The sequence below is a fragment of the Balaenoptera acutorostrata genome, chromosome 19 (genome assembly GCF_949987535.1).
Source record: "Balaenoptera acutorostrata chromosome 19, mBalAcu1.1, whole genome shotgun sequence".
Lineage (NCBI taxonomy): Eukaryota > Metazoa > Chordata > Mammalia > Artiodactyla > Balaenopteridae > Balaenoptera > Balaenoptera acutorostrata.
Window position 1 is genome coordinate 57535065 of NC_080082.1, and position 21263 is coordinate 57556327.

Consider the following 21263-nt stretch of genomic DNA (forward strand, 5'->3'; position numbering starts at 1 on the left):
AATAAAGGTGGAAAGTAAAGACAGAGCTCCGAGGAGGGGAATCTATAACATGGGAAACTAGATTTATAACCAATCAGAATCTAGCATCTAGCTCTGTGGCCAATCAGCGTAGAGTTTACCTTCCCTATTAATAAAGGGAGAAAGTCATTGGCCTTTCCCAGTGAGAAAAGGTGAGCCTGCAACCATCTGCCCCCAGGATCTAGCTTTCTAATCAACTAGAAAAAGTGGTGAGCATGCAATCAAAGGGAAGGTCTGGACTCAAGACCCCTTTCTGGGTCAGCTCTTGAAGCATCCTTACCGCCATAGACCACTCCAAACTGGCCCGAGCCCAGCACCTCATCCGGGAAGATCTGGTAGACAGTAGCAATGTCCTGCAGGGTGGGGACAAGGAGGGTCAGGGGTGCAAATGGAGATGGGGAGGTCAAGGAGACTAGGAGGGTGGGAGAACTGGGAGGCTGTTTGGGAGGGGAGGGGGAGGGGGAACACATCCTTGGGGCTGTGGGATGTGGGCAGGGTCTCACCACATTCTCTTGGATCTGGCTGTTAGACACAGAGATGCTCAGAGAAGCTTGTCCTGGGGAGAGGGGGAGGCGGAGGTGAGGGGACCCCAGGCTCAAGATCACGTTCACCCATAACTCTACCCTCTGGAGCCAGTAGTCAGGCTACTGACTGACTTGTCCACTAAGAACCTCAGTTTCCTCCTCTGGAAGAATGGAAACAATAAAAAGACCTCTCTCCTAGGGCCAGTGAGAGGAGGAAATGAGACAGGAGCTCAAAAAGTGATGCTATGAATGAGTTCACGGAGCATTTCACTCTGTGATCTCAGCACCAAGTGATGATCCCATTTTACAGAGGAGGAAACTGAGGCTCAGTGGGAAACTCCAAACTGACTCCGGCATCTTCCCCTGCATTTGCCCCACTACTAATCCAACCAAGGTCAGACATTTCCAAAGTCTTGATCCTTCTGCCATTTGAACATCTGTCCCCTCCCTGAGGAACATCCGGCCCTCGCCCCTCAGCCTCCTCCCTGGTCTCCCTGCCCCATTCCGCCCTCTCCTATTTGCCCTCCATAAAGAAGCCAGAGGGATCTTGCTGAAGCACAAACCTGACTCCATCCTTCCCCTGCTCAAAACCCTGCCATGGCCCCCCAGTGCCCTGAGGAGGAAGGCCAAGGCCCTTAAATGGCCTAACAAGCAGAGTTTGGTCCCTTTGCCTCTTTGACTTCATCCCCTCCCTTCCTGTTGTGTGTATTCCCGACATGCTGGGCCTCCGATACAGCAAGTTCTCCCCTATCTCTGGGCCTTTGCATTTGCTGTTTCCTCTGCCAGGAATGCTCTTTCCCTCATTGTGGACTTAGTTAAATTCTCCTCATCTCTCAGTCTCAGCTCAAATGTTACTGCTGGGGCCATGTCAGATTCCTTTAGCACATGTTCTACGTCCCACTTGTCTTTCATCCAGGATGATCTGATGAATGTCTGTTACTTGCCCCGGACTATAAACTCCCTAAGGCGGGAACCTGGGACTCCCTGATCATCCTTTGCCTCTGCGTGAAAGGATCTCCCACTTCCTTTCCCTTCATCTCACCCCTCTTCAACTTCCAGGTCTTAGCTCAGATGTTGCCTCCTTCAGGAAGCCCTCCGGGACACCCAGGCTGGGTTAGTCACCCCCTCTGAGCTGCCACAGCCCTCTGGCTCCCCTATCCCAGCCCTGCCCACTCTGAGTCATCACTGTCTGGGAACAGGTCTGTCTTCCTTACTGGACTATGAGCTCCAGGAAGGCAGGTCCTGGGCTGTCTTGGTCATAGCGGTGCCCCCAGCATTATCCAGCACAGGCCAGGCACAAAGGAGCATGAATTAAAAAGTCTGAACTCACAGTTTGGAGGAGTTGGCACCCCTGGGAAAAGACTCAGAAAGGGAAAGTAACATGCCCAAGCCTGTATATTAGGTCCAGGCCTTAATGATTTAGACCCAGGCCTGCTGAGTCCGGAAGCCACATTCTCCACTCTGACATTCCCTGGCTCTTCCCTTCTCCAGGATCCCACCCAAGTCATCCAAGACCCATCCTCCCAGGGACCCGGGGCGGGGGACTTACTGTGGGGCGCATGGCCTGGGGCACTGGGTGCATCCTGGAGGATGACAGGCATCAGGGCCTGGCGGATGGCTGTTTCCCAGCCCCGGGCAGTCTCAGCCCCCTGCCCACTGGGCCCCCCTGGGGCCCCGCCAGGGGTTTCGCCCACAAAGTAGGTGGTGTTGGCAGTGACAATCTCGAAGCAGTGTGGGTTGGTGCCTGGTGGCACAAGGCTGAAGTTCTGGGCAGGCTCCACGGCGAGGATTTCAGACAGTGGAATTTCCTGGCCGGACACAGAACCAGCATCCGTGAGGGCTCCAGGCTGACCCTGGGGCTCTCCACTTACTCAGATGAGCACACAGAACCCAGTGTCATTGCAGAAGGGGCTGGTTTGCATGGAGTGGTCAGGAAAGGCCTCCTGGTGGAAGTTACATTGAAGCAGAGATCGGAAAGGTAAGAAGAGGCCAGCTGGTGGAGGAATGGGGTGGGGGAGGGGGTGGAGCATGTGCAAAGGCCCTGAGGTAGAAAAGGCTTGTGTTCAAGGAACATGCCATATCCCCATTACATGGATGGTGCCTGGCACACAGTAGGCATGCCATGTTTGATGAATTAATAAAGGATAAAAATAAAATAAATAAATAAATAAATAAATGAAATCAGGCTAGGGCCAGGCCTGCAGGGCCTCATGGACCACAGGGAGGAGCCTGAGCTTTGTCTCCAGGGCCTTGGGGAGCCACAGAAGGGTTTAGGGCAAGGCGGGGAGCAGTTCTCTCTGGCTGTGTGTGGAGGGTGGATGGGAGAGGATGGGACTGACATAGGAGACCAGGAAGGAGGCAGAGGGGGCCCTGGGAGGAGAGAGGGTGCAGGGTCTATGGGGAGGAAAAAGAGTGTGCTTTGAAAAATGTTGAAAGACAAAGGAAGGGAGGAAGAAAAGAAGGAAAGAGTGAGAAGGAGAGACAGACTTATGTAGCCAATAAAACCAGGAGACAGAGACGTTGTGGTGGGGATGGTATTTTAGATAGCGTGGCTTGAGGAAGACGGGAAGGATGAGAAGGAAGCAGCCGTGGGAAGGGTAAGGAAGATGCTCCAGAGCAGGTAAACAGCGAGGTGTCTGGGTTTTATTCCAAGGGCAGTGGGAGCCATTGGAAGGTTGTGATGGTTTTAATGGACTCCTCTGGCTGCTGCGTGGGAAAAGACTGAGGACAAGGGCAGAAGAAGGACCGCGGAGGAGACTGGCTGGAATGCAGCGCTGGCATGGGAGGCGGTGATGAATGAGTACAAAGAAAGAATCCAATAAATTAATTATAAAGTTATAATGATAACACACTTATAGTTACTGGGAGTTTAACGGAGCTTAACATATGCCTGGCCCTAAACTAATTGCTCCACGTAGATTATCTCTTTGAATTCTGGCATCAGCCCTGAGGCGAGGACTATTCTTTGAGGCCTTTTACAGGTGAGACACGTGGGGTGCAGAGAGGTGAGGTAACTTGCCTGGATCCCCTAGCTGGAAAGTGATGGAGCTGAGATCAAACACGGGGAAGGGCGTCCAGGTAGGCGACACTTGCTGATGGGATGGAAGCGGGCAAGCAGTGGGTGGGCAGAGAGTGTGATTCGCAGGTGTTTGCCTGAAGCAACTGGGAGAGGAGGGGAGAAGATAGCGGACAAAGAGGAGAGGTCTGGGGGATCTGGCAGCCAGAAGGCCCACCTTGTAGTATCTGTTGGTCGTGTTGTTCTGGAAGAGCGTGATGCACTTGCAATCCAGGCGCCAATAGTGTCGCTTCCTCTGTTGGGAGAGGTGCTTGAGAGACTGAGGTTGTCTGCCCCCCATGCTGCTAGGGCTCTGACTCTAATCCCAGCCAACCCCCGCCCCACCCCTGACCTTGCCTTAGTCCCGCCCCTCCCCTTGCCTTAGTCCCTCCCCCTTCATCCCTATAGCCACCCCTCTAATTCTACCTCAGCCTCCAGCATGACCCCGCCCACTCCAAACCCCAACCAGCTCCGCCCCCTCAAACCCCGCCCTCCCCAACTCTGGCCCCACCCACCTGACCCCGCCCCACCCACTCACCAGCGTGTCCTTGTTGCTGTAATGAACCACCCAACCCTCACGAAGCGTCGTGCTGGATTTCCGTGTTGTGTGTCGCACTGACTGCACCACCCTCATTAGGGGGATGTACCCCAGGGAGCTGAGGATGGGGGAGAGGAAGGCGTGAGAGGTTACAAGCAGAAAATAGCCATAGTGCCTGGGGCCGCGGCAGGTGGTGGTAGGGGCCTATGCGAGGGTGGGGGTGGGGGGTGGGGGTGGGGGGGTGGTTGCATCTCTGGGCAGCCAGGGGTTTTTTTGGCCACACTTTTTTCCTTTGTGGTTTCCAGATTTCCCATAATGAGGAAGGGGACTCTTGAGAGACCCACATTATGAGGCTGCGTTCTGAAACCAGGCTGCCTGGCAAATTACCTAACCACTTCATGCCTCAGTTTCTCCACCCAAAGGGGTTGCTGTGAGAAGTGAAGCCTTTCTTAGGAGCTTAGCACAGTACTTGGCACACAGTGGGCCTCCAATAAGTGCTAATTAGTACTGAGCCCATTGATTGTGGAGCCAGCTGTGTGACATTGGGCAAGTGACTCAACCTCTCTTGTGCCTCATTTCTCTCATCTGTGCACGTGCTATTAGGACAGTGAGGAAATGAAGGCTGAGAGAAATTAAGTGACTTGCCCAACTTCAGAACCAACAACCTCTTGATCCCTGCGCTAGACCTGGACTTGAGAGGCCTTGGCCACTTCTCTTTGCCTCTCTGAGACTCGGTTTCCTCATCTGTGAAATAGGCTGCCTCTCCCAACAGCCCTCCCCTCCCAAGTCCTTCAAGGTCCAACTCTGATAGCCTATTACTAAACACTCCCAGGAAAGACCTGGGAGAAAGGGATTCTGAGGTTCCAGGTGGCTAGGGCCGGGTGGCACTAGCAAGAAACTCTCGGTGACCACTGTGACCTGAATACCCGTTCCACCTCTGGCCTCACTTCCCATCCTCTTCCCATCACTCTCCCTGCTTCAGCCATCCCAGGTTCCTTGCTACTCCTGCAACATTCTTGGTTCTACCTCAGGGCCTTTGCACTTGCTGTTCCCTCTGCTTGGTAGCCTCTTCCCCCAGATATCTTCCACACCACTCCTTCCCTCCCCTCCCTCAGATCTCTTTAAAGCTACAATATTTCCTCACAGAGGGCTCCTTTAACGACCCTAAGTAAGATAGCCTGTCCCCATTTTCTATCCCCTCTCATTTCCTTTCTAATTTTATTTTTGATAGCAGTTATCAGTATCTTATAATAACCTAAAATGGAAAAGAATCTGAAAAAGAATACATATATTCTTCCCTCTCTCTCTCTCTCTCTCTCTATATATATATATACTGAATCACTTTGCTGTACACTTGAAACTAACACAACACTGTAAATCAACCATACTTCAATTAAAAAAATTTTTTCTAAAACATATGAAAAAAAGTGAAAAGGTTCAAAGGATGAGATTAAAAATAGAGAAATGGAAATGCAAATATTTTCTTCTCATACCTCCAAATGGATCACCTCTCACCCTTCCCACTTTAGAGATTCAAGATTCAAATACTAGGGAGAACTCCCTTTCCATTTTCTGAGCACTTATAACCTGGCAAGCACTTTCCCTGCATGATCAAATAGAATTTGCACACTCTGTAAGGCACGTCCTCAGTCCCCAGGAGGAAACCGAGGCAGGCAGAGAAAGGACCAGCAGTTTAAGTGATGGAGCTGGGATCCATCTCTCAGCCTCCAGTGCCCTGTGCTTTTAGCCCTGCTGCTTTCCTGCCACCTCGATAAACAGTCATCCATGGAGGAAGCCAGGCCTTGTCCTAGGCACTTGGGAGGAGGATAAATATCCTTGCCCTCGAGCACTTGAACTCACATTCTAGTGAAGCTGAAGATTAATTCCATTTCTAATTTAAAATGTGTAACTAAGTAAAAGTTATTACTTTTCAGAGCTTCCATGCCAGAAGAAAGCCACTGCCTGTCAGTTCGTTGGGGATATTTTCCTTTCCCCATTTTACAGACGGGAACACTGAGGCACCAAAAGGAGAAGGAACTTGTTTAAGGCCATACAAATCAATCCAAGGCCAAAATGGTTGAAAGAAAATGGATATTTTCCCTTCCTTTTTAAGATTTAGGGCTCTGGGATAAGAGTTAAACTAACACTTACTGTATACCAGGTACTGTTTTACATACTTTATTTACATTAATTCATTTCATCCTCGCAACAACCCTATACAGTAGGTACTACTTTATCCCCATTTTACTGATGAGAAAACTGAGGCCCAGAGAGGTTATTCTCTTGCCTAAGGCCATACAGCAGTCTGGTTCCAGAGTCCATGTTCTCACTCACTCTTTGTACTGTCACTTTGCCATATGGACTGTTTCTGGAAGGACCCACCAGAACCTAATCCCACTGTCATCCTCTGGGGAGAGGGGCTGGGCAGCTGAGAGACAGGGAAGTGGGAGGGGTTGACTATATATGTTTTGAGTGACTGTATTACCAGTTCCGATAAAAGAAAAACAATATAAGTTAAAATAGGCTTCCATTAAAACTTGTTAAAAATGTAAATCAGGAAAAAAGGTTAGGTTAAAAAAAATAAAGTTTGGATGCTTGAGAAAGTTCGCCTCAGGAACCTGGGAAATTTATAAGAACGGGGTGATGTCAACCCATCGTAGGGACGGAGAAGGGCCTTCGCTGGAGAGGGCCCTGGGTACCTCTGGGCCTTGCCTCCCTCGCCTTCCTCCTCCTCGCTGGCATGGAGAGCATTTTCTGAGTGGGAGCCCGGGACGAAACCCGAGTCATCTGACTCATCCATGAGGGAGCTCTTGTCAGCCTCGCTGAAATCAGTGGCCTCCTCCATCGGCACATCTGGGAGGACAGGGGCATCAGAGGGGCCTCCGGAACCCAGGCCTGCTGCCCTTTCCCGCTCAGCCCCCAGCCTCTTACCTCCGTTGATGAGTGCCTCCCCCAAACAGTCATTAGGGACTCGGGTGGCGCAGCGTTTGTGACAGTTGAACTTGCAATCTGGTAGGAGGACAGGGAACATGGAGACGGGTGGGAGGGGGAAGAGAGGTCACCTCTAAGGGTTGACCCTTGACCCCTAGCCCCCAGTCTCAAAAGAATTTGCTATTGCTTTTTGGGGCAGGAAAGCTAAATGACCCTTCCCTGGTCATCCCTCCTTTAAGCCACAGTCCCCAACTATGGAGAGGCTTGATTAAATAGAGGAGGGCCAGATGAAGTGTCTGTGGCTTGATAGCCCTAGTACTGTAAGTGTCTATAATTCTAACAGTGTAAATATCCATCACCCTAGATTTCTACAATTATAGAATGTAATCGCATGTAACATTCTATGATTCTAGACTTCAGGCTTTTGAGGGCAGGGTTTCTCAACCTTTGGCACTATGAACATTTTGGGCTGGAAAATTCCTTGTTGTGGCGGACTGTTCTGAACATCGTAGGATTTTTAGCAGCATCCCTGACCTCTACCCACCTGATGCCAGTAGCACCAGCCCCACATGACAAACAAAAATGTTTCCAGACATTGCCAAACATCCCCCCTTGGGCAAAACTGTCCTTGGTTGAGAACCAGTGCTTGGTTGAGAAGTTTGAAGACTCTGAGGTTCTGGGCTGCTATACATCAAAGATCCTGGAATTGTATGAAAACTTATTTTGCTAAGGTCCTTATGATTCTAGATTTCTAAGACTGCAGAGTTTGATGTCCAAGTTTCTTCTCAATTCTTATGGTTTTAAAGTTCTAACATTCTGAGAATCTATAATTTGATAGTTCTAATATTTATGAGTCTAAAGTTCTATGATTCTTTTTGCTGAATCCTATGATCTCGAATTCTTGAAACTTATGTTTCTAAGGTTCTCTGATTCAAGAATTCTCAAGTTCTACGGTTTTAGAATTCCATGCTAAGTATCATATGATTCTAGATTTCTTAGGTGCTAGGATTCCAAGTTTCTAATGACTGAGGTTCTAGGATTCCAGAATTCCAAAAGTTCTAGAACTTCAGGATTCAGGGCACTCCCTTTCCAAGGCCCTGTGCTTCTAAGGATCGGAACAGAGATTTTTGTTTCCTGCCACAAGCCCAGCCTCTGAGTGTGTCTGTGTGATGGGGGGTGTTCTGACTCTGTCCCTCACCACCCCCCAACGTGGGGGGCCCCCGCTGACCTTTGCACTGCAGGCCCTGGCGAAAGAGGCCCTTGAGCAGTTTCTTGCAAGCCTGGCAGACGGTGGGCCGCGTGTAGCTGTGGATGAGGAAGGTGTGTGGCACCTTGACCTTGGACAGCAGCATCTTGTCCAGCTCGATCGGGCGACCGGTGTAGGATGAGGCAGAAGATGAGGAGGACGAGGACGGGGGGCGGCGAGGGATGAGCTCGGTGGTGCTACGGCTCTGTCAGATGGCAAGGTGGAAAGGGACACCTCAGCACGTCGCCCCTGCGCCTGGGCCTCATCAACCCCCAACCCCCACCCCCCCCACCCCTCCCCACTCCCCCAGCAGCTCACCAGCTCATCAGCCATGCTGAGCAGGGACTCAGAGGTGCCGAGGCGCACCGAATGGCCACTGGCCAGAGACGTGGACGACAGGCGTCGCTTGCGGGCCCCACTGCAGTTGTTGGGGATGCTGAAGGCGCAGCGTTTGTGGTAGTTCAGTCCGCAGCCTGTGTGGGGCGCTCGATGGTCAGAGACATAGCCTCCACCTGACGTGGGCACTAAAGCTCAGCTCCCTCCCCCGCCCCCGCCACCTTCTCCTTTTCTGAAGATCTGTAACACAGCAGGTCCCTCAGGATTCCTCTTCCTAGTGTAATTAACGTCAGCGGAAAACTACAAAACCCAATTCAGGCATTACTGCTAATGGCTGAGAGCCTTCAGGAATAAAGGTTTGGGGAACTCCCTGGCGGTCCAGTGGTTAGGACTCTGCGCTTTCACTGCCTAGGGCGCGGGTTCAATCTCTGGTCAGGGAACTGAGATCCCACAAGACACTTGGTGAAGCCAAAAAAAAAAAAAAAAAAGGAATAAAGTTTTGGGCCACCCCAACAGACAAAACACCATGAGCAGGTGAGGTGCTGGCTGAGGGCAAAGGGAATATGGACCAGGCAGTGGAGAAGGAAGAGAAGGAAGCCACAGCCACGTGACCAGTTGCAGCCATGAGGACAGTCATAGTATTTCTTCCTTACTTTGTTATGAATATGTTCATACACCAAATATTTTTGTTTTCTTCCCTCTTCTACCCCCTTATCATCTAACATAAAATATTAATAATAATTAACTTTATACCGTGATATTTGTTACGGAATGTCAAAGGAGAAGAGGGAATATCACACAAGGACATCGTCTTATGGGGAAAGAGAGCATTTTCAGTTGTACTCGGGATGGTTGTATCATATCATGTGGAAGTGTGACTTTGTTCTTTCTTTTCTTTTCTATTTTTAATCCTTGACCATGAAAGAGTCAGGCTCAGCTTGTCATTTCCTACTGGACTTCCTGAATGCTTCTCCATACATCTCTGGTGATTCCAAATGATTCCAGGATCTCTTTCTGGAGTAAAGAATGTTCCTCCAGCCTTTGGAAGCTTCCTTCGGACATTTTATGAAGCCTGTCTTCTGGCAGCCGGCCTGTTATAGACTTTCCTGCGCAGTAATTCCTCATCATAGGCACTGTCTCAAATGCACAATGTCACGCTGCAGAGGCAAGCCTGGGGATTGCTGTTGGTGCTACGAGGAGAGTTTCAGGATGGCAAATTGCGCACAGGAACCATGTCCCAGTTTTGGCCTTTAATCACTCACATGCTTCACAGAATTTCAGAATCTCATCTATGGGTCCTGTTATGAGTATCAAGGTAGAACCAAACTCCCGTAGGAAGGTGTCAATGGCATAAAGTACCGGCATCTGGGCCTCTTTTGGAACCCTATGAACTTGGACCATCATCTGTGATGCTGGGCCGATGAAGTGCATTCGGAGAATGGCCATTAGAACTTGGTGATACCAGGGTTGCTCCACGACAATGGTTACATAAACCAAGACTTCAAGAGTTGGATATGGCATGTGGACGATGGCAATATCGATAGCAGCTTTGAATGCAGTAAACTGGTTTTTTGCAGGCCTGATACAGCTATTATCCCTAGAGTCCTTAAATAATGCCACAAGTGTATTTAACTTTTTTTTTTCCGTGCCGTGCGGCATGTGGGGATCTTAGTTCCCTGACTAGGGATCGAACCCGCGCCCCCTGCAGTGGAAGCACAAAGTCTTAACCGCTGGACCACCAGGGAAGTCCTCCACAAGTATATTTAGGGCTGCATGATAACAACCCTAGTCGATGCTGTGGGTCATCTGGAACACAAGGTATCAGGGACTCCGGATTTCTATAGGAGAATGACAGCCACAAAGCTGGAGATCCTTAGGCAATGGAACATCTGAGAATACGCCTCTAATAGTGGGGCACACTGAGCAACAATAGAGATGCAGGTCGTCATCATATAATGGATGGTCTTCATCCGCTGTGGGAAGAGCAGAGCCAAGGCGGGTGTGCGGCCTTCCTCTGCAGGGGAGGCGTGATCTCAGCATTCCCCCTCAGAAGCATCAAAGACGGGAACAGTGAACCTGCGGATCCTGACACTTGGGCTTAAACTTGAGACATCTTGTCTCAAAGGAACACACTGTGTTCCTTTATTTTTTTTAAGTGTGATTTAGGGAGACGTGTATGGGTGCCTGTTATGGACTGAATGTTTGTGTTCTCCCCAAATTCATATGTTGAAGCCCTAATCCTCAATGTGACTGTATTTGGAGATGGGGCCTTTAAGGAGGTAATTAAGGTTAACTGAGGCCATAAGGATGGGGCCCTGATCAGTGGGATTGGGGTCCTTATAAACAGAAGAGACATGAAAAATCGCTCTCTCTCCACGTGCTATATGAGCACAGGAGGAGGTGGTGGCCATCTGCAAGCTAGGAAGAGAGCCCTCACCAGGAACCATATCTTGTCAGAACCCAGATCTTGTTTACACCACCCAGCCCGTGATCTTTTGTTAGGACAGCCCTAGCAGACGGAAGTGCCAAGTTGCCAAGAGGTGGACTCTGAGAGTCAGCTTGATGTGTCACATCCCCAGTTACTCAAACGATAATCTGCGTGGTGCTGCGAAGGTATCTGGAGATGTGACTCAAGTCCACAATCAGTTGACTTTAAGTGACGGAGATCGTCCTAGTTAATCTGGGTGGGCCTGTTTCAATCAGTTGAAAGGCTGAAAGAGCCGAGCTGAGATTTCCCAGTTGGAGAGCAGCTTCATCTCCTGCCTGCCCTCCCTGACGACCCGCCCCGTGGATTTCAGAGTGGCCAGCGCCCACAAACCTGTAAGCCAATTCCTTCCAAAAATCCCTTAATATATGCCTCCCTACAGGCTCCGTTTCTCCTGTTGATCCCTGACTGATATAGGCTCCGCACTCTTCCCCATCACCCCTGTTCTCCCCCAAAGCTCTGCCCCTTACCACTCCCTCGGAGCTCCACCTCCCAGTCCCCACCCCCAAACGGAGCCCCACCCAGACCCCCTCCCTCCACCCAAGCCCCGCCTCCTGTTCCCACCTCCAGTTCCTCCCCCAAGCCCTGCCTCTGGGCGCTCACCTCTCTCTCCGAACCCCACCTCTTAGGCCCCACCTCCTGGCCCTGAGCTCCATCCCGGCCCCGCCCTCACGCCCACACCCTACCTCTTGGCCCCGCCTCCAGCCCCTCCGCCTCTCACCATCACACTTGAGGCCCTGGCGCACCAGGCCGAAGAGCATCTCTCCGCAGTGGTCGCAGAAGGCAGGCGCTCGGTAGGAGTGCACCGTGAGGGCGTGCGGGCGGATCTGGAAGTCCTCGAAGGTGGCCGAAGCTGCAGGCAGCAGGGAGGGGCGGATGGTTGAGTCGGGACCAGCGGTGGCCATTTCAGCCTCCGCATTCCCAGGTTTCACACAGTCCTCTCAACTGCAATGTTTGATCTTTCCTTCAATCATTTACTCGAATCCTACATTTCATTCGACCTGGGTTCAAATCCCAGCTCCACCATTGGCCAAAACACCTATGTGCCTATGCCAGGGACCGGGGAGGGGGAATGGGGAATTGTTTAATGGGCACAGAGTTCCAGTTTTGCAAGATGAAAACAGTTCTGGAGGTTGGTTACACAACATTGTGAATGTAATTAACACTACTGAACACTAGACTTAGAATATGGTTAAGATGGTAATTTTATGTTGCATATATTTCATCACAATTTAAAAAAACTTAATTAAAAAAACAGATAGGGCTTCTCTGGTGGCACAGTGGTTAAGAATCCGCCTGCCAAAACAAAAACAAAAAAAAAGACAAAAGACCTGAAAAAGGTAAGGGTCTGGACCATGCAGGTATCTAGGGAAGAACATAACCAGGATCATAATAGTATCGCCTTATAGTTCTTTTTTTAAAAATTTATTTTGATGAATGTTCCGCTTACACTTTTTTATTTCTATTTTTTAAAATTAATTATTTTAATTTTTGGCTGCGTTGGGTCTTCATTGCTGCGCACGAGCTTTCTCTAGTTGCGGCGAGCGGGGGCTACTCTTCGTTGCAGTGCGCGGGCTTCTCATTGCGGTGACTTCTCTTTTTGCGGAGCACCGGCTTTAGGCCCGCGGGCTCAATAGTTGTGGCTCGAGGGCTTAGTTGCTCTGCAGCATGTGGGATCTTCCCGGACCAGGGCTCGAACCCGTGTCCCCTGCATTGGCAGGCAGATTCTCAACCACTGCGCCACCAGGGAAGCCCAGCTATTATTTTAAAGTTTCATTTTTGGACTAAATCTTGTTCCTCTCCCCACCCCCATCCCCCTCACCCCCAATTTCTGTCTAATATTAAGCTATTTTTCTTAGTATTATGCAATGGAGAGGGGACTCTGTTCTATGTGCCAAGCACTGTTTACACGTGCAGGATAAAGCTCTGAACAAGAGAGTTTCACCACTCTCAGAGATCTGACGTTCTTTTGAGGAGAAGGAAAAGATACATAAAACAAATAAACAAACAAGGACATTTCTGACAATGGAGGAAATGGCATTTAAGCTGAGATCCAAATAACAAGAAGGTGCTAGCTATGAGAAGACAGGACAGGGTCGGGGGTGGGGGAGAAGGACAGCAAGTGCAAAGGCCCTGAGGTGGGAGGGAGCTTGATTTCTTTAAGGGACAGAAGGCAGACAAGATGGTTGGAACAAAGAAAGTAAGAAGGAGAGTGTTAAGATATGAATTTTCGGAACTGTCAGGGCCCAGGTCATGGACAGCCTTGAGGCCACGTTGAGGAGTTTGCATTTTGTTCCGAGGGTAATGCAGAGTCAGGGGAGGATTCTGAGCAGTGGAGTGTCATGAGCTGACTTAGGTGCTACTGCAATAGTCTAGGCAGGAGGTGATGGCAGCTTGGATCAGTGGAGGGAGTAAAGAAATAGATTCAGGATGGGTGAGACCAGTAGATTTGAGGATGGACCAAGTGAAGGGGTGAGAGAAAAAGAGGAGCCAGGCATGGCCCAAATTTTGGGGCATGAGCACCTGGGTGAATGGTGATACCCTTCACCAAGCTGGAGAAGACTGTGGGAAGAGCAGGTTTAGAAGGCGAAATCAAGATTTCTGTCTTGGACAGGCTGTATCTGAGAGGCCTGGAGCTGCCGAGTAAAAGCATCAGGGAGACAGCTGCACGAACAAGACTTGGGTTTGGGGAGAGACCAGGATGAAGATAAAAATCCAAGGGTGGCAAGCCTATACGAGGGATGTAAATCCAAACTTCTTCTTCTTTTGTTAATGATTTATGCTCTTTATTTATTTATTTATTTTTAATTTATTTTTTGGCTGCGTTGGGTCTTCGTTGCTGCGCGTGGGCTTCCTCTAGTTGAGGCGAGAGGGGGCTACTCTTTGTTGCGGTGTGCGGGCTTCTCATTGCGGTGGCTTCCTTGTTGTGGAGCATGGGCTCTAGGCGCCCAGGTTTCAGTAGTTGCGGCACGTGGGCTCAGTAGTTGTGGCTCGCAGGCTCTAGAGTGCAGGCTCAGCAGTTGTGACACACTGCGGCATGTGGGATCTTCCCGGACCAGGGCTCGAACCCGTGTCCCCTGCATTGGCAGGAGGATTCTTAACCACTGCGCCACCAGGGAAGTCCCATTAATCCAAACTTCTAATTGTCATCCATCCATCCATCCAACAAATTTTACAGAGCATTGCAGTACTCCGGGTGGGGGTGGGGGGCAGGGGAGGACATACAGCCATGAGTAAGGTACCTCCCACCCCCCTACCCCACCCTCCTGAAGGAACCAAGGGCTAAAGAGTCCTCTAAGTGCTGAGAGCTTGCCCATCCATCAAATGGGAATGGCCAGTGGGTGGACTAGATTTTGGCTGAAAATACAGGTACCCGGGTTTCATCTCACGCCGCAGAGTCTGATTTAATTTAGCATTTCACTGGGAGGAGGCACAGGCAGCAAAACATTTTTAACTTTACATCAAAGTGTAACGTAGGTCTAGGAAAGGACATATCAGAAATGCACAGCTCAATGAATTGTCAAACTGTACATGCCCATGTCACCAGCATCCTGATGGATAAATGGAAGTTTAAACCATTGTGCCCCCCCACCCAACTCCAGCTGCCGAAAAGGTACCCACTCTCTTGGCTTCTAACAAAATAGCGTAATTGTCTTTGTGCTTCATAAATGGAATGATACAGTATGTAGTCTGATGTCTAGCTTCTGTCCCTCAGCATTAGGTGTGTGAGATTCATCCGCGTTGCCGTGGATGGTTTATGTTCAGTGCTGTGCGAATTCCACAATGTGCAGGCACCACACTTACCCATTCCATAGCGGTAGTTTGTAAAAAGCTCCCGCGGTGATTCTAATTTGCAGCCAAGGCTTAGAACCGCTGGTCCCTAACTTTAAGAACTAAGTTTCTGGGCCCACCTCCCCTCCCCCTCCTCCCGATGCCCCGCCCCCGCTCGAGGCTGCGCCCCTAGGCCTGCCTCGGCCTCTCACCCGACAGTACCACCTCCACCAGGTCGCCCTCCTGGATGTCTCCGGCGGAGCGCACCAACTGCAGGAGGTTGGCCGACGTGGGGTCATGTTTGAAGAGCAGGATCTTGTCGTAAAGGCCATAGAAGCCACACTCGGGGAACTGAGGGGCGGGAGAGGGAGGTGGTGACGGAAAAGCTCAAAGCAGCGGTCTGGAACCCTCCCAGGGCAGGGCCGGCTGTTTCCCCCGGAAACTCAGAGACCCCGCAGCCCCTCGCTTCCTGCCCGCTCCCTCCCAAGCCCAGCTCGAGCTGAGCTGGGCAGGGTGCCAGGGCCCCAGGTGTGCTGGAAGAGAGCGCTGGCCAGAGTTTGGGAGAGTGGCTCTGGGAGCGTGGGCACCTAGAATCTTCTGGAGATGGAGGGGGGTAGGGCTGCGTGAGCACCCCTTCCCTTATCTCCCCACCACCTCCCGCTCCCCCTCACCCCCAGCTTCCTTCCTGGATCTATTGTTGTCCCTGTTACCTGGCTCCAGGCCCAGCACTGGGGCTGGGCGATCTGGAAGGAGGGGATTTAGGACTCCTAGTTTGTGGGGGGGGAGGGGGGTGCGGAAAGGCTAGGGCTCAAGGGAGCTGGAAACTGGCACGGTGTTCCCCACCCAATGCCTCAAGGACCCAGGTGTCCCGGTCCCCAGCTTGGGGAGGCGGGGCAGGAAATGAAACCTGGTAGAACAGAAAGTGAAACCGCCCAGGTGGAGCCACTGGAAGGAAGGAAAGGGGCCCTACCACACCTGGACTGGGTTGGGGGGGGGCAGAAAATAAAACTGCGGTGAGGCCTGAGGGGGTAGGCTGAGGACTTGAGCATCGGATAAAGAATTTCACCCAGGGGACAATCTGCCCTCTCCCCAGCCTGTTTTCCCAAGGAGCAGGCAGAGTGCGAGCTGGGCCTGCTAGTTTTGGGGTTTGGGGTAGGTGGCAAAGGAAGCTCTATCTGTTCTTGTTGCTGGGAGAGGGTCCACAGGTGGCCAGGACTGCCAGGGTCCTGACTGCCTTGGAGGTCTTTCTCAAAGCTTCAGTTTCCTTGTCTGTAAAATGGGGGAGTTGGCCCAGTTCCTAACGTTTTGTCTGCAGCCCGAAGAATTCATTCCTAGGAATCTAAGAAGATTCTACAATTTGGGTATTTTGGGATTCCAGCATGCTCACATTATAGGATTATACATTCTAGATTCCAACAAATTATCATGATAAGTTTTAGGATTTTAATAACCTAGATTAGTAGTAGTCTAATATTTTAAAGTTCTAGGAATCTGCCAAACTAGGATTCTAATATTTGAATATCTTAGCATGAAAGGATTTCAACGACCCAGCATTCCAGAATTCTAACATTTTTATGCTCTAGGAGTCTAACAACGATGGAATCAAATATTCCAACATTTTAATGTTTTAGTATTTCAACAACCTCGGGTTCTAATGTTTGAACACTTTAATATCAGAGGAGTTCAGTTACCTAGCAATTGCATATTCCAACAATTTAGAATTCTAACATTTTAACACTTTTACAGTCCAAAATTCCAACAATAGAGTAGCCCACTATTCCAATTTTTTTCTTATTCTAACTTTTAACATTCTAGAATCCAAGCATTGCATACCACCTGATTTCCCCTTGCCGTGCTCCCCCAGGCCCCAACCCCAGTGACCCTGGTGTCCAAAGTGAAGACTGGGGTGGGATTGGGGAAGGTTCGTTTTAACAGACTAGCATCAGAACTGGGGGGGTGGGGAGACACTGATCAGGAGAGAGGACACAGACCTCAGAGCCTCTGGGGATTGTGAAGAGGCGCACCTGCCCCTCCACACACACTCAAGCCTGGGGGAGGGCAGAGATTGGACTCTGAGACCTCACTTGCCCCTGGCAGCTACTGCAGGCACCCGCACCCACACATGTCACTTGATCGCCATGGCCAGCCTGGCTTCAATTTCTACTGTTTCCACCAAATGGGAGGCCGGGGATAGGCCTGGACAGGGAGGTCCCCTGACATCTGTTGCTCCCACCTGCCCCTTCCTCTCGGCTCCTACACCTCACCGGTCCCTCCCTTCCTCCATGCTGTCTGCAGCAAACAACAACACGCAGGGACATACAATTTGGGGAGGCCTCTGGGGCCTCTGACCAGGCCTCTCTCAAAGGAGTAGTGGGGTGAGGGGGCAACTGGGGGCCAATGCCCCACCCCCACCCCTCAGTCGCCCAAGGCTTATCCCCCTTCTCTCCCTCTTCCTTATACCGGGCTGGAGATCGCCTCTGCCAGCGCCTCCACCCTCTTCCAGACCTCTCCTCAAGCTAGATGGGGGGAACCCTGTGCCCTCACCTTCTGGTCAACGATGGAGCAAGCCAGCTGCTTCACGTGGGCCAGCTCGGAGGCGGTGGGCAACAGCACGAACTCGCGGGTCAGCCCGATCTGGATGTGGAAGGACACCCCCGAGCCCGGCGCCGGGACATGGGGCAGCAGCGGTGGCGGCGCCTGCAGTTCCAAGCTGCCAGAGGGCGGAGGAGACCCCGGCCCGGGAGAGCCCGGGAGCCCGGCGGGATGGGAGGGGGCGGCGGCCATAGGGCGAGGCCCGGGACCCGCCGCCCGGCGCCCACCCGGGATCCGGCTGCAGGAGCCTGAGCAGGGAGGCTCAGGTCCCTGGATCCGAGGTATCTTGTTAGCTGGTGGTAGGAGCGCGGGGATCCCGGGGATCCGAGAAGAAAATCCTGGCAGGTTGAGGGAACTCGAGGATGGTGGGACCCTGGGAAGTTAGAGAAAAGGAATCTAGTGGATCAGACGCCCGCCCGGGGATTAAGGGATCACAGACGATCAGAAAGGAGAAATCTAATGGTTTGGGGGGCCCAGAGATTGGGAGATTCCAAGAAATCAAAAAAGAAAATCTAGTAGGCCGGGGTCACAGGGATCAGAAGAGCCCAGGATCCAAAGGCTCCCTGGAGAAAGAAGGGATTGGAAAGGGAGCAGGTGGAGCCAAGAATCCAGTGGCTCTAAGAAGAGGATCCATATAAGAAGGGAGCTCGAGGGATTCACCAGATCTTGGGGTGGAGAGCAGGAGTCTCTGAGTCGGTGATCGAATGGATCCCAGGGATCCGACGGCGGGCCTGGGAATGGGCAGAGGGATTCCGAGGGCTGGGGTGCTAAGGCGGGAATCTCACGGGTCTCGGAAGTTGGAGAAAAATTCGGTCGGGGGCCGCGGAGAAGGGGGTGTTACCGGCGGCAGTGGGGTGGCGGGGGGTGGGAGGGAAGGGAGGGTCGTCCGGCGCCGGGCGCCGATGGCTCTTTTTCCCACTCCAAAGTTTAATTCGGCGGCTGCGGCCCAGGAGGAAGTGTCCGGAGTGACAGTTCAGTCGGCCAATCGGCGCCGGCTTCGGTGACGTCGAGAGGGCGGAGCCTGATGAGGGCCTGCGGGCGGAAGAGGAGGGCGGGCTTAGCGCCTCTGAGTTGGGGGTGGCACCTCCCGCTCCCGGGTCTGGGGACCCAGGGGTGGGAGATGCGGGGAAGGGAGGCGAGACTGATTCCTTCCCACCTCACACCCAAGTCTGGAAAGCTGACTTTTCCCTGAGCTGGAGAGGGAGGGGCAAGCCACCCTCACCCCCACAACAGGTCGCGAGGCCGGGGCTGAGGAGGCGTCTGGCCCTTTAAGGAAGGGGGCCGTTCTGCCTGGCCTGCATCCGGCGCCCACCGCTGGGGAAAGGGTGGGAGGCGGTGTCAGGTCTGGCCCGCTCTCCGGGCCGGGCCTGCCTCTTCCCAGGGCGTCACCACGCCCGCCCCCTCCCCCCACTCCCGAGCGCATTACACAGGTGGGAAGACCGAGACCTCCAGATGGGCAGAGGTCCTTGCCTCAGGTCTGTCTCCAGCGACCTTGGCCAAAGTGCCAGGAGCAAACTGCAGGGGCCAGGGCTGGGTTAGCCGTGCACGGAGAGAGTCAGGCACAGGGCAGGTGGAGAAGGGGTGTAGTTTCCTTCCATCAGCTCCCCACTCCACCCCAGTGTTTAGGAGGGTGAAGAGCCAAAGAAAAGCCTGGGGGTGCCTGGAAGGACCATAGCGACCAGGGAGGACCACACATCCACACCACTTCATAGATGGAGAGCACATAGTTCTCCTGGGGAAGTGTGCACGTGCCTGTCTCTGTGTGCACGTGCCTGTCTCTGTGTGACTTTAGGTTGGTGACCTCCCCCCTCTGAGCCTGTTTCTCTGTCTCTTGGATGGGACAATAATAGGACTGACCCCAGAGGGTCTTCGTGGGGATTAATGAGATGGTTTAAGGGTGCCTACAACACAGCAGAAGCTCAGTAATGGTGACTGTAGCTATAATGCGCTAAGATAAAGGGGTGGGCATCTCAGGCACTCAGGTGTTTGTGGGTGGGTTTGTTCATTTAGTCATTCAGCAAGTATGGATTGAGGCCCTACTATGTGCCAGGCCTGTCATAAAACACCTCTTCCAGGGCCAATTCCGACTTGATTTCTTCTCCCCAGCTAATAATGAGTGGCTACCATTTAGTTTACGTACAGGAAGCTGAACCCTCAGAGAGGCAACGTGACTTGTCCAAGATTGCCATGCGAGCAGCTACCACCCACTGGCTTCACTGAGGGGCCAAGGCCTGGCTGAGCCCCAGAGGCATCCCAATAGAGATGGGCCACCGCCGCCTAGGCTCCCGACCAGCAGGGCTGGGTGGGGATGAGGAACTCACGATGAGCCCCCATTCCTGGTAAAGGGCTGTTGGGGGTAGCTGAGGTTGGCACAGTAGCGAATCTGTCACCACATCCGGGGGCTGGCTGGGGCTGGGGAAGGAAGTCTGAGGCTGGAGCGAAACCCTAAACCACCACCTGGGGAAGCTGCACAGAGCCCAGAGGGATGAGGGGGCAATGAGGCCACATGGCACCCATAGCTGGGCTCCTGTCAGCCTCACCTGCTGGCCATCTGCCCACCTGTGCCCTTTGTCCAGACCGGCGGACGACCACCACAGTGAAATCCTAACATGAGTGTGCACTTCTCAGGCCTTCATCCTTCCTCAAGTGTTCATGGGGCCCTGACAGGAGCCAGGCCCTGTTCCGGGCACTGGGGAACAGCCCTTGATAAGCCAGGAGGTGGGCATTACTGACAGGCTCACTTTACAGGGGAGGCTGAGGCCCAGGGAGGTGCCAGGACTTGCCCAAGGACCCCTGGCTGGTAGGCAAAGAGGCCTCATAGCAAGCAGAGGGAGTCACAAGGGACTGGATACAAATTCTGATTTGTATCCTGCTGGGCCCTGAGCAAGCTCCTCGAGCCCTTGCCTCCATCTCTCGTCCTGTGTTAACGCGTGCGTAATGCTCCGCTCCCCACTTTTTGAGGTTGTGGGGACCTAGTGAGATGGCACGTGAAGAGCTCTGAGGGCACATCCGACTACTGTGATTCAGCCACCGCAGAGAAGGGAGAAGGGAATGGACTCCTCCGGGCGCCTGCAGCGAGGGGTCAGGCACTTGCATCTCCTCCTCTGGCAGCTCCCAGCAGGGCAGAGGCGTTCTGTGCGGGCACGTCCCAGGGTCTCCCTTCCTTCACACTCCATGTAGGCCCAGGCGTGGGGCAGGGAGAGAAGGGGGGCGTTCAGTACTCTGGGTTAGCACTTTGGCCTCACTACCAACCATCACACGGGGGGCAGGGGGGATGAGGAGCTGAACCGTCACATCGCTTCATCTGCCAGTCAGGGCTCGGCTGTAGCCCCTGGGGAGGGAGCGCTTAGGGACAGAAAGGAGGGGCACAGGGAGATTCGGTCCTTGCCCCCACTTCCGTCCCTCCACCCACACCCCACCCAAGATCTGGGCCCCTCTCTGCACCCCCGCCCTACCATGAAACCCCAACCCATCACATCCCCTCGCCAAGCTCCACCCACCCCTGGCAGAGTCAGTTACTCCTCCCCGAGAGTCCCCCGGTCCCCTCAATAGTCAGCACCGCCGCCCATCTTACTCCAAAGGGTTTATTGAGACAAGGTTCACAGGCAAGTCCAGGGCAGAGGGGATGGGGCTTATAAACAGGAACCTGGAAGGGGGCCCGAGGGCACGGGGTGGAACCCAAAAACGAGAGTGAAATAAATAGAGGAAGAGAGTGGAGGGTCAGGAGAGGAGACGGACAGACTATCACACAGTGATAACAACATGGG

At 52.5% G+C, this 21263-nt stretch overlaps 1 protein-coding gene across 3 annotated transcripts in view; it reads right to left on the reverse strand.

Moving 5' to 3' along the window:
• Positions 1 to 18507, reverse strand: part of PRKD2 (protein kinase D2) — a 32847-nt gene extending 14340 nt beyond the window's left edge. The window contains exons 1-13 of one of the 3 annotated variants that reach the window (XM_057534807.1): positions 18338 to 18507; positions 17449 to 17869; positions 15117 to 15255; positions 11855 to 11986; positions 8631 to 8785; positions 8295 to 8517; positions 7067 to 7144; positions 6835 to 6988; positions 4136 to 4253; positions 3776 to 3853; positions 2092 to 2350; positions 522 to 574; positions 299 to 371 (exon numbers count right to left, since the gene is read on the reverse strand). In XM_057534807.1, the coding sequence (XP_057390790.1) occupies positions 299 to 371; positions 522 to 574; positions 2092 to 2350; positions 3776 to 3853; positions 4136 to 4253; positions 6835 to 6988; positions 7067 to 7144; positions 8295 to 8517; positions 8631 to 8785; positions 11855 to 11986; positions 15117 to 15255; positions 17449 to 17688 (1702 nt within the window). In that variant the 5' untranslated portion in view covers positions 17689 to 17869; positions 18338 to 18507. Of the gene's footprint in view, positions 1 to 298; positions 372 to 521; positions 575 to 2091; positions 2351 to 3775; positions 3854 to 4135; positions 4254 to 6834; positions 6989 to 7066; positions 7145 to 8294; positions 8518 to 8630; positions 8786 to 11854; positions 11987 to 15116; positions 15256 to 17448 lie in introns of all 3 variants that reach the window. The other 2 variants (XM_057534806.1, XM_057534805.1) reach the window with 2 other exon arrangements.
• Positions 18508 to 21263: the final 2756 nt, after the last annotated feature.